General features: G+C 49.2%; 1 protein-coding gene and 2 pseudogenes across 1 annotated transcript; 1 reads left to right on the top strand and 2 right to left on the bottom strand.

The window, feature by feature from the left end:
- Positions 1 to 581: 581 nt before the first annotated feature.
- LOC125517039 (putative ripening-related protein 6) lies at positions 582 to 977 on the bottom strand. The gene has a single exon (XM_048682261.1). The coding sequence runs from the start codon at positions 975 to 977 to the stop codon at positions 582 to 584; it is 396 nt and encodes a 131-aa protein (XP_048538218.1).
- A 2,126-nt stretch (positions 978 to 3,103) lies between these two features.
- On the top strand, positions 3,104 to 4,369 carry LOC125513031 (annotated as a pseudogene).
- Positions 4,370 to 8,197: 3,828 nt separating this feature from the next.
- On the bottom strand, positions 8,198 to 13,009 carry LOC125515448 (annotated as a pseudogene).
- Positions 13,010 to 13,382: the final 373 nt, after the last annotated feature.

Below are 13,382 nucleotides of genomic sequence, written 5' to 3'. Positions count from 1 at the left end.
CATCCCTATACGAAAAATAATCATAAAAAATACCAAAAAATAAAAAAAAAACTGAAATTTGGGAATATCAAACCTGGTTTCCCAATCTACCCCCGTGTGAAATTTTGTGAAAAAATTCCAAAAAACTTATTCATGGGGAAGGAAATACTGTCCGAACAAAAATCTACCCAAACAGTTTTTTTCTATATATAGGAACTTTTTGTCTTTTTTGCCCTGAATACGTTTCCTGGTATTTTTTCACGAAATTTCACACGGGAGTAGATCGGGAACCCACGTTTGATATCCCAAAATCCCATGTTTTTTTTCAAATTTCCCGGTATTTTTTTGAATGAATTGTTCGTATAGGGGTGCGGAGCACCCGAGTGCTCCAAATCCTCGTCCGTACATATAAGCATATTATCCGCTCCCGTCATGCATATGCATGTGCACATGTAGTCTTTTATTTTATCAACTATACTCTGCCGTGAAGGCGAGCAAGTAGTAACGACTATGCTGACACACTAACACTGCTGAGAAGTCGAAAGCGGATTACTTGATTTACGGTGAAAATTTTCATCTTTAAGCCGAGCACCATGTTGCAGTTAGACGTCCGACCAGAGGACGGGAACCTCGCCGGCACTGGTGTCGATCCCCAAGGCCTTCCACACAGCGGCCGATGTACTGATCTCGTTATCTCCGCAGCCGTCCCCGCAATCGTCCACGACCATGGCCTGCACGGAGGTCCCGATCAATCTCTTGATGCTGATCATCTTTCCGCACCGGAGGCCAGTCCCGTACCACTTTGAAGCCATCGACACGAGGAAGAGGTCGTCGTTGTGGTACTGGCCGTCGCAGCTCGCTGGCCCGCCCTCCTCTCCGTTCTCGAAGCCGTTTACCGACATCACCGCCGGGAGGTCGCGGACCTCACTGGCGGTGCATGACACCTGCAGTAAAACAAGAATGCCAAAGATCACCACTACCTTGGTAGAGCTCGCCATGGTAAATATGAGAGTTCCTGCTTGTGTTTATATAAGCTAGTCGTTTGCACTCTCCTTTCCCAGTGTGGTCTCTCTCAGAGTTTATTATATAGGCTCGTGCAGCATCCTTGAGACAAATCGGGCGACGTAGCTACACATGTGCATGCCGACCCGCCCTCGTGTGACTCGTCGGAGAACTAGTCGTCCAGGCCTACAGACAAAGTAGATTCTCTCCTGTCCACGCTTTAACAAACTCTTGCATTGTTGAGACCACGCTTGTTTTTGGATTTCGTGCATGGACCTAAGGGCAAAATGTAATAGGGAGATAGCATGCCCCTTCTTTTTCTCAATACAGTGTGTTTTGTCGATCGGAATATATAGCTTCGCACACGTTGTGTATGTACGGCATGTGGATGATGGTAGGATCTCATGTTCATTATTTATGGAGGGATTTAATCTAACTGTGATTAGCTAGTGCCGTACATGCATCGGCCGCAAAATTGTCGGCTGTGTACCACTTCTTTTCTTTCGTGTGTCTACCTTCTCTTGCCACGCTCCACCCCTAGGGCAGGGTGTATGAGTGCACTGTTTTAGTGGCGCATGGAACGTCATCGATCAATGGAGGGGCACGTAGACTCCAGCAAAAGATACGTCGCCGTGCATGGATGGAAACACCAGCTCCAACCGCTTAGAGAAACGGATGGATAAAGCATGACTTTAGCCAGCTTGTCGCATGTCCATCGGCGGTGTGCATGCTTTCGTCTCCGACGTGATTGCTTTTGTCGCTTGATATATCCACGTCCGTCCAGAGTCCGAAAAGATAGACATTGATCAGGTAGATAGATCATGCATGGTGGTTGCGCAATCATTTCCCTAGCTAGGCATTCCTGTACGCGCAAGGCTAACTGCAGTACCATGGAAAATCGAACACATAATTGTAAGTATAAAAACCCCATGGCCATAGCAGCGTTGCTACCACACACAACATATCATGGCGCCCGCGTGGTCTTCAACGCTCTCGCCCCTTGTTGCATCCCCCGTCTGCACAAACTTCTCCACGGCAAAGACGACGACGACGCGGTGAGGCTACCTGAGAATTCCGAGCATGGGGTGCTCGCAGATGCTAGGCATGCTGATGATCGGCCTTAAACTTGTTTTAGTTTCTTACTTTTTCTGCCATTTCCCTCAAGTCTTCTCATGCACTATAATAGTTCTGAGTTTTGCCCTCTTTTTCCTTGATGGAAAATTCAGGTGGCCTACCATCTCTTCTCCCTAGTGACCAACTGAAAAGAAAACGTATCGCGGTGCATGTCCAAAATGAAACTGAAAACAATGTGATGACCAGCACGGAGGGGTTGCTCCAAGCTCAGCTTGAGCTCTACCACCACGCCATGGCCAGTGGCGGAGCCAAGGGGGGGAGAGGGGGGGGGGGGCGAGCAGGGGCCTGGCCCCCCCTAACGATTGACAAATACTCAGAAGCACGAGTAATCAGCGACCGGATTTGGTGAATATACACGTACTTGGCCCCCCTTAACTCCAACGGAGAGTATAATAAAATCTGAAAAGAAAAAGGCCCATCAGAGAGCCCACACATGGTCACGGCCTGCCTCCTTCCGCTCTCCAACCCGATAGCTCCTCTGTCGTTGCTTAAAAAAGGCCTCGACATGATTAACGTGTGACCTGAGGCTATTAGCGCTGCCGGCGGCCGCCGCCTCTTGCACTTCTAACTCACGAGGTCGATTAAATCAGTGGAGATCCTCAACAAAAGAAGAAGATTAAATCAGGGGGCACCAGCTGCGCGACAGGCAAATCGTCCTACAGATACAGCCTGTCAATTCTCTAGTGGTTCAGCTCCAAGGTTAGCACTATCAAAGCCCTCTGAATTCTCGTTTAATATGAGTTGAAATTGCACATTCAATTTTAATTATTTTGATGGTGTGATTTACAATGCTAATTCATTTGTAATTTCCTTTGATTGTCTGATCTACGATGTGGTAATGAAGAGTAAAACTAGGTTATCTTCTGATGAAATTATTTATATTTCGATCTTATTGACAATTGTAAAGGCAAATTTGAATTAATATCAATTTAGCTATGTTTTAGTAGTGTTGACACAAAACAGTACTATAGTATAGGGGAACCTTTTTTTTGCGTTGCACGATTTGTTTTTGCCAACTTGGCTTGGCCCCCCCTATACCTAAATCCTGGCTCCGCCCCTGGCCATGGCGTACGTCAAGTCTGCCATGCTGAGGGCCGCCGTGGACCTACGCGTCCCCGACGCCATCCACCATCGTGGAGGTGCCGCCACCTTGTCCGACATCGCCGCCGAGGTCGGGATCCAGCCGGCAAAGGTTTCCCACCTCCATCGGCTCATGCGCGCCCTCACCATCCTCGGCATCTTCTCCGTAGACCAGGGCCCCCACGATGATGCCACCAACATGCACTACAAGTTCACTCCGCCCTCGCGCCTCCTCGTCGGGGACAGCTCGTGCACCCAGTCTCCCATCGTGCGTGTGCTCGTGGACCCGCTGTCCTTGACCGCCCTTTGCAGTATAGGGGAGTGGTTCACCGACGAGAGAGCGTCAGCCCTGACACTCTTCGAGGTGGCACATGGGTGCACACGGGAGGAGATGACGGCGAAGAAGGGCACACGTGGCATGTTCAATGCTGGCATGGTCTCCGATAACCGCCTCCTTATGGAGACCATCATCAGGGATCACTGCAACATCTTTGAGGGCGTGACCTCTCTCGTTGACGCCAGCGGTGCCCATGGTGCCACGGCGGAAGCCATCGCTAAGGCGTTCCCCCACATCAACTGCACCGTCTTGGACCTCCCACACGCGATTGCGGGGGCACCTGCCATCAGTAATGTTTAGTTTGTTGTTGGCGATTTGTTTGAGTACGTGCCACCAGCAGACGTTGTTCTACTCAAGGTACACATAGGACACAACATCTAGTTCTTTCCTTCAGTTATTACATCTACGTTGAACGAGATGTGTTCTTCCATTTTCCAGTGGGTTTTGTGCTTGTGGCAAGATGAAGATGCTGTCAAGGTACTACGACGGTGCAAAGAAGCAATAATCAGTAGAGGTGCCAAAGGGAAGGTGATAATCGTCGAAGTCGTGATAGACTCCAGCATGTCACGGGATGGTGTTCTTCTTAGGGAGACACAAGTTCTATTTGATGTCCAGATGATGCGTGTTGATGGGGGCGAGCGAGACGAGAAGCAGTGGAGGGAGATTTTCCTTGAAGCCGGATTCAGTGATTACAAGATCACTCCAATGCTAGGATTTCGATCCATCATTGAAGTGTACCCTTGAATGCCCGCACACCCTGATAGAAATAAGCAGCATGTATGGTATGTAGTGTTCCTGTTATCGAATAATGCCTTGCGTTGTATTAGCAGACTGTTTACACAATAAATTTTTCAGTAATATTTGTTGATACTACTCGAGCAGTTCCATGTCTGCACTTCTTATAAAAGTTATGAAATTAGAAATAGTGTCTTCGTCCATATGACAGTCAGAGAATTTTCTTTCTGGTAAGCGACACACAATGGTCTATGCCAGTTTTTCGAGATTTCTTGGAAAAAAACTTGTTGCGCTGTTTGAACCGATCGAGGTAGTTCACTAAATCTGTTGGGTTCTATATGTTGCCGTAGTGGACTAGCCTGTTGGGGTTGTTAGAATAAATCAAATCGGATGCCATCATTGATCTACCGAGAACCAAGCAATCACACAAGCACAATATCAAGATTTGTTAACGGTTCACCATCATGGCTACATTCCCGGGGCCTGACTACGGGCGCTCCTCCTCATGACACCATTACAATACCGCACCCCGGCCGCCCGGGCACCGGCACACGCGCCGGCTCCCCCTGCGTGCCTGTGCTACTATGTTCGCATAGGTTACATCATGTGTCTAGCCACACTATATATGAGAGGCCTAGGATACAAGTGTCCTATTAGGACACAACTCCTACCCTGTCTATACACAGTTCAAAACCAAATCCAACTGTAACCTAACTTTTACAATAATATTCGACACAACTTTAACAAACTACACCTTGCCGAATATTCTCCACCATCTTGGATTCATCCATGCGTTGAATCTCCATGTACAATGGACTTGAGATATGCCATGAGCACCGCTACTATTCCCAGACTCCATGTGACTCCACCTGCAACTTTGTGCTTCCTCATTACTCTATTTTGTGCTTCCAACCTCTGGAGAATCCGTTCAATGACATCACACACCTACCGCTGTCTGCGTGAAAGTGAACAACTCACATATTAGACGCCATATCTAAGAGTTACCTAAACTCAACATTATCGCTCTTTCTTGACTACTTGTCTGAAACTTGAAAGAATTTCACGGTCGCCCTGTGTCATCCTGAGTCAAATTCGCAGTTGTTTCATCTTTTTTTTCCCGGTTAGTCTTTGACATGTCCCACAGCTACATCACTCTGCCTCGTTCTATATTTGTCATCTGCACTTTGCCATGTGCACCGAACACCATAGAATATACGGCGATGTACTATCTTAGCTTTTGATAATTTCAGACTCTCCGCCACTTTCTCAGATTCTCCATGGTCAACTCCTGTCCATCTTCCGGCATCGATAGACCCAGTCACCAACTTGAATCTGGTACTCGTCAACACTGCTTCAGCACCCCCTACATAATTTGTCTGACCATATGTCTGAGCACCAGTGCCTTGGCCTGTTGCTGTGTCCCGTGCTTACCGCACGCCTCGCCACTATCACCGCGCCGAGCCTCTGTTGTCTTGGTCGAGTCTCCCGGCTAGCTAGCCACACTGCCTCAACCACCACTGCAGAGAACCACCGATCATCACCGACCAATGCCGAGTATCACGTCTCCATCCGACCACTGGTACCCAGTCCGACCAATGCATAGCCAGCAACTTTCATGTCCAATACGCTGTGCAAATCCTCGAAACCGACCCTTTTTTTCCAACAAATCACGTGTCTACTTGCTTTTGCAGCTCTTGGCTGAGCCTCCGTATGCATGCATATCGCTGCTCCATCCTCTCCCTACGCCTGCGCGCACCACCAGCGGGCCTTCGTAAATCCCAGCTGGACCACGAGCTGTCCCGAGCTAGGCCTCCGCTTCGAAAAGCCTGCCGCATGTGGGCCGCCCAGCTCTTGGGCCGCTAGCAGGTGCACACCGCCTCACGCCCTCTCGACTGGTACGACCCCAGCGCCTGGGAAGCCGCCTTGTACGCGCCGCTGCGGAGGAGTCCTAGTGCTACACGCTGAACACGCCGCCACACAGATCAGATCTGACTCCTGCACGTCCATCGATTCGGCCTCGAAGAGGTTTGCCAAAAAACACGTCACATGTATCAGCTGCCTCACGATCGATAATCCAACTCCAAGTCGCTCCAGCTGCTGGCCATCGAACCGAGCTTCGAACTTGACGACAACTGCGACTTATTTGTAATCGATCCGTGAATCCGCTTCATCTCTAGAATGCTTTATACACGACGATTTCCGATCGCTGCCGCACGTACGTCGTGCCCCACAGCCACCGGTCTTCATTGTTCTCCTCTAAATCAACTTCCGCGGCCTCTTCGAAACCTTACTCATGATACCACTTGTTAGAATAAATCCGAGGCCATCATTAATCTACCGAGGACCAAGCAATCACACAAGCACGACATCGAGATTTGTTAACGAGGTTCATCATCATGGCTACATCTCTGGGGCCTGACGAAGGGCGCTCCTCCCCATGACACTGTTACAATACCGCACCCCGGCCGCCCGGGCGCTGGCACACGCGCCGCCCCCCCTGCGTGCCTGTGCTACTATGTTGGCATAGGTTACATCGTGTGTCTACCCCCACTATATATGAAAGGCCTAAGATACAAGTTTCTTATTAAGACACAACTCCTACCCTATCTACACACAGTCCAAAACCAAATCCAACTGTAACCTAACTTGTACAATAATATTCGACACAATTCTAACAAGGGTCACGCGGGATTTTCTTCCAACCTGCTATTTGGTTTGTCCTAACGTTGACAAGGGAAGGAGGACGAAGTATCATCGTCACCAATTTCTCCTTTAATAATAAAGATATTAGAATATTTTGTTATTATATGAACAATATAAGTTAATGTTTGAATTGCGAGCATTGAAATTTGGATGACTACTAGTAGGTCTCTTTAGACGCGTATGAACGCCTTGCCACGCCTGTAATACCATAGGCTAATTTTATAGTTGATCCACATCGATAAAGAGTATTTCACAGGCTTCATATGGATAATGATGAAATAGTTCATCACATCGCCTTTTCATATACTTGCAGTGTTACCAATTTAATTCCCTTCCTATCTTACTTATCTGAACTAAATCAATTTTTAAAATTGGGCAATATGCTTTCTGATACAACTTTTATAAATTAGTAAATCAGAACAACTAAAAACTGAGCCAAAAAGATATCATCTCACTAAGAGAACAAAATATGAGTTGCCCAAGATGAAAAAAAAAATACTCTGTCCATCTCAAAATGTTAAGTGATATTTTGGCCAAGCTTACAGGAAAAAAATATCAGCATCTATAACACCAAACCAGTACGTACCAATAGATATGTAATAAAATATATTGACAAGTGTATATAGGTCCTATTTTAGAGGTTATATTTTTTCTACAAATCTGCCAAACTTTAAAAAGTTAGACTTGAAGACAATCCAAATATGAGTTACATTTTAGGATGCAAGAAGTAACCAATAGTGATGGAAACCAGATTAATGCAGCGCTTTGACTCGGTTTGGGCCCGTTTGGTTTTAAGCTAACTTTGCCATAGTTTACCACACAATATTTGCCAAGTTTTCCTAACCTTAAATGCACAATTATTAGTCACGCTTTGGCCTACCAAAGAGATCTATCACCACACTTTTTGTGTGGATGACTTACATGGCTTGGTTTTCATATAGAGAATATTGCCTAAGGTGTAGCTGTAACAAACACCGACCTAACTTGAACAGACTTGCCTAACATGAAGTGTGCCTACGAGGAAAGCAACTTGTTAACATGCAACTTCTAGTACTTCATCCCTTGTAGTTAACCTGCAACATGAAAGAAAATGTCATACCATTATCAGGGAATGGAAACGAAAAATAAGATGGAAAAAAATGTAGGACAGGCAACACTTGAGCTTATTTTTTGGGGTTCGAAACAGTAGTAGGAAAGAACCGTTTAGCTAGAATAGTTACCTTTGGATTAGTCATGCTTTCCCTTGACATTGTAAGTGCACATATTTTTCTTGACACAGTTGATCAAAATGTCAGCAGAGTCAATACCTAGGTAAAACCCATCACATGTGAATATCTTAGGAGTTCATAGAAACTGAAAAGGAAAAACAAAACACACTTAACAATGCAGAGCATGAGAAGAACTTCTGAATTTACCTGCAAGATACGCTCCATGGACATAGCCATTGTACTTTTCGCTCGTGTGCTCACCAGTGAAGTAAACCCTCCCAACGGGAGCCTGGGAAAAAGGAAAATACAAATAATCATGTTAATACAAGTGTAGGGCGAGTGAAATGCAGGGAAGATGTATACATAGTTGTACCCGAATGAGGTCGTATTCGTAACGGTTAACGCTAGGCCAGTTGGAGAAGGTGCCTTTGAAGAACCTGTTGGACCACCACCTCGGCACGAGGATCTCGGTGGCGTCCCGCACATCTTTCCCAGGGAACATCTTCCTCAGCACCTCCATCGCCTCCGCCATGGTCTGGTTGTCTGATTGTTGCTCGATCCTCCTCGACTCGTCGTCGCTAACTGTCACGAGCAACACGTCTGACCCTGGGTACTCCTTCTTGAACTGTTGCCATACCGGATAATACCCTCGCCTATCACTAGCGTAGAGGAAGAATTCCTTGCCAGGCGCCTCTGGCCAGAACCTCCTAGGGAACTTGAGGAAGATCTTGGTGTACACGGCCATGTTGAACTGATAGATGGACATTATCTTCCACCAAGGCAGCTCCGGGTAACCGGGTTGAACCGTACGAGGTCAGTCTGCAGAACACCGAGGCTAGCCGAAACTATGACATAGTCAGCCTAGTACACCTCCTTGTTGTCCTCAGTCTTCACCATGACGCTGTTTGGTAAGTAGGTGATCTCCCGCACCACCGTGTTTAGTTTGAGCCGCGGGTCGACGATGGCGCCGGATTTGCGATCTGTCTTGAGGTACTGTTCAGCAGTGTGGTACACAACGGACTCCACGATGGTCGGCCACAAAGTAGACGTCGTTGCCGAAGTTTTTGAACGTCGCCAATGGCTGTCTCCAGCCGTTGGCTCCCCAGGGGGCGTCTAAAATCACCGCCTGGAGGTGAGCTGGCGCAAAAATTGGGCCTGGGGGCGAGTTGGTCCCCAGCCGCCGGCTCCAGGACCACCCCAGGCACGTTTTAAAATAAAAGAAGTTCGGCGAAATTTGGCTTAAACACGATAAAATTCGGTCAAACACGATAAATTTTGGCACATTTCGGCGAAGTTCGTGGATTTTCATTGCATAGCACATATACATAAACTAATCTAAAGGAAAAACGGGCTGAAGTCGCCGCCGTCGCCGCCATCGTCGTCGTCGGCCTTCTCCTCCTTGACGCGGGCGCCCCTGCTGGACCCTTGCCCGGCGTCGCCATGGCGGACTGGTGGCGGCGCATCATCGTCGTCGTCGTCGCTGTCGCAGATGACGACGACTCCGCCTTCATCGCGGCCGCGTCGACGCTCCGCGAAGCGAAGCAGGGCGGCGCGCTGGCGCTCCTTCGCCTTGTCCAGGCGCTCCTTCTCCATCGCTATGGAGTCCCTGCGCGCCCATTCCAGGACCGCGTCATCGTCGAGCTCCGTCTTCACCGGCGCGGCCGGCTCCTTCTTCACCGGCGCGAGCCCCGGCTCCGTCTTTGGCTTGACGAAGCGCGGAGGAGGAGCCGACGAGTAGGCGCGCCGGCCGCCCTCGTTGATGACGATGCTGGCGCTGCGAGTGCGCCGGCCGAGCGGCGTCTCCGCCGCGGGCTCGGCCTTGACGCCGAGCAGGGCCGGAGTGCCGGAGGAGTGCGATGAAGATCGGGAGGAGGAAGAAGAGGAGGAGGACCCGAACCTCCTTGGCGCCCATGACCCGGCGCATCGGTGCTGCGCCGGGGCGGCCGCCCTCGCCGGGTACGCCAATGGCGGGTCGTTGCCGCCCTCAAGGTACGTCAGCACACCCTCGAGTGTGCGGCCGGGGACGCCCCACCACAGGTGGCGCCCCTCGCTGTTCTGCCGGCCGCCAACCACCGGCGTGCCGTTGATGGACGCCAAGCGCTGCTGCTGGCGGCGCTCGAAATACGCCGCCCAAGCCGCGTGGTTGTCGGCGGGGGGGAGGGAGAGTAGGGCGTCGGTGAGGGAGGCGCACACGACCTCGACTTCCTCGGCGAAGTACTTCGGCTTCGCCACGACGTCGGGCAACGGGGGAATGGGCACTCCCCGGCGCTGAGCCTCCACCCCATCGGCCCGGCGCGCATGTCCGGCGGCGCCGGGATGTTCGCCTGGAACAGGAGCCAGGACTCCTGTTCGCGGAGCAGACGGCGGCCGAAGCCGTTGGCCGCCGCCTCGTCTCCAGGGTAGCGTTCCGCCATGGCGACGGGCTCGGGAGAGGTAGAGAGATAGAGGGAGGGGCTGGGCGGCGGCGCTCGGGAGAGGTAGGGAGAGGGAGGAGCTGGGCGGCAGCGAGGGGCGGGGCTGGTGTGGGCACAGGCGAGTGCAGGCCACCGGCTATATAGCCGCGCCGCACCCGTGTGTACGCGTGCGAGGGAGGGGAGGCGTCGGCGCGCCGCCCCGTGACGCGCCGCCCGTGAGGAATCAATGACAAGGCTGACCGGCGGCAGCCTTGGCATTGATTCCCCGCGGGAACCGAGGCCGTTGGGGAAAGACGAGGTGCCGTGTCGCTAACGCGGCGGGCCCGCGGCTGTTTCGTGCCAAAACAGTTCGCCCCGGCGCCCTCGGGCGTCCCCCAGGCGCCGGGTTTGACCTGGGTCCGCCGGAGCTGTTTTCGGCCCAGGCCGACAAAAATCGAGTTCCTAGAAACACGACTGGACAGTTTTTTTAACGCCGGCGCGAAAAAATCGTTTGAGGAGACCTTTCTAGGGACGCGGCTGGAGATGCCCTAATCGATCACCATGTCCACCGGCGACACAGGACCTGAAGGCGTACTGCAATGCATACCAGAGACGCAGGTTGCACAAATTAAATTCACCGGAAAATAAAAGGAGATATATAGTTGGACAACGATAAATTAATAATTCCTTCTTCGTCGATGAAATAAAACCAATAATTCCGTACATAAGTGGTCGTCGAACAACAGTATATTTGTTAATATTACGTTGCGGGGACAAACCGGATTGATTCACATGTGTGAAAAGAATATTCTTTAAAAAAACTAGTGGTGCTTTCATAACTCTTTCGTATATGTAATTTGGCTCTTGGAGGCTGCGGTGGTTACCATTTGCTAAAACATATGGATTTCATTATTTACTACTTCAAGTCACATAATTGTGGTCATTTGATGGAATGCACTTTCTGGACTAAAATATAATGGAAGGGAAAGGTATATGATAAGTTTTTTTTTTCAGACCTTGGTGGAAACATGTACATACAGGGAGGGCAAGTGGAAAGGGTGAGCTTGAGACATCAGCTGACTTTTAGGTGTATAAGTGAGAATTTCAATCCCACGCTCCCTTCTCCAAATTTTCAAAATGTCAACGGTGCAAGTTCAGACTGGTTAAAAGAAGATGAACTGTATACGTACTGGTAGTTGAGGCGTTGCATGGCCATGACAGACATGTCCGGCTGGCCACTGCGGTGCAAAGCACCGGAGAGCTTGCTGCCTCTATCCGCCACTTCATCCACCCTCTCGATTATCTTCTCGACGAGTTTCTCATCGTAGAGACCACCGCTGCATTCATCAAGAATTAATCAATCAGTTATGGAATATATCGTACGTATTGGAACACATTCGGGCGCAAGCATATACTCTTGCTTATAGGTGTTGCCGGCGAGGTGACTGAAGTCAGAGCGGAAGGTCCTGAGGTTGAGGCCTCCGGTGTCATTTGCCATGGTCCAGATGGGGTTCATCTCGTCCCCGTTCACCCCTTCAACCCAGTTGGCCCCCATCTCCACGTTCACCCCAGCGAACTTGGTCTTGTGGATGCGCCCGCCCATGCGGTCCGTCGCCTCCAGGATCACCAGGTCGGTTATCCCGGCGCCTCTTCCCAGCCGAGATCCCTAAAGCATATACATATGACGGTTAGTAATGTATATATATGTTGTATGCACAATAACTTGCATCTGTGCTCTTCGCAAAAAAAATAACTTGCATCTGTGCATTACTTACGTGGCCTCAAAACAGCCCACTCACTATGATTTCACTTTTTTCTTTCTCTCCGATAACATTTTTTACCGTATTACGGTGGTCCAAACCCATTCAGATAACATATATTATAGACCTTTTGCAGGTCAACAACATTTTAGTACCACAGTGTGTATAATTTTCGGGGTTTTTTGTACATGATAATTAATACTTCATTTTTTGCAAAATAAAAAATACTCTAAATGACAGAGTTTATTTAAAAAATTCTCATTTTAGATACTAAAAGTGAAGCCAAAAATCTGAAAAGAATTATATACATTGTAGTACAAACGTGCATCATGTGTTGTTTGAGAGAGAGAGAGAGAGAGAGAGAGAGTGCAAAATAATAATTAATGGCCAAATAGAATGTCCGAGCATGATGCCTGCGTGTAGTGACGTGTTGCAACTATCCCGTGTCCAATGTATGTGTGTAGTAGTGCATAGCTATATATAGGATCTTACCGGACATGCCAGCACCGACGATGATTTCTCTGGGACCGGCGGCGGTGCCCTGCCAGGGAGGCAGCTTGTGCTAGTACGACGAGCACCAAAGCCATGGCTGTATGTGTCAAGCACAATAACTTGCGTCCGTTACGTGCACAGAAACCGGCTGCCTGCGGCTTCATCCTCTTTTGCACCCTTCTCTCTCTCTCGCCCTCTGTTCCTTACACAGCTTAGATACTTGCTAGATTGCTACTAGCTTGTCTTGAACGATAGTGTGGTCCCTCGGCCGTTGTGTATATAAAGAGACACGGTGCAAGACGCAGCGGGACTGGGGTCGTTTAATTTGCTTTCTAGCGTTGATATAATAGTGTGTGCACATGTCGCTTAAATTGAAATAGTGTGTACACATGTGGTTCTCGTATTAATTCTTCATGTGTAGCTTGTGATGTATTCCTTCCATTTCAATTGCACTGCGTATAATTTTTTTTGTTTTGTGTTCAGATTGCATAGTGTGAACTCGAGGCGCAGCGAGGCAATGCATCTAGTCTCTTTTTCAGTTGACTTCGGGTTTGTCGTT

This window comes from Triticum urartu, chromosome 6 (genome assembly GCF_003073215.2).
Source record: "Triticum urartu cultivar G1812 chromosome 6, Tu2.1, whole genome shotgun sequence".
Lineage (NCBI taxonomy): Eukaryota > Viridiplantae > Streptophyta > Magnoliopsida > Poales > Poaceae > Triticum > Triticum urartu.
This window is presented reverse-complemented; position numbering and strand designations above follow the sequence as displayed.

Coding starts and splice junctions, on each gene's coding strand:
- LOC125517039 (XM_048682261.1), bottom strand. CDS start 977: ATGGCGAGCTCTACCAAGGTAGTGGTGATCTTTGGCATTCTTGTTTTA.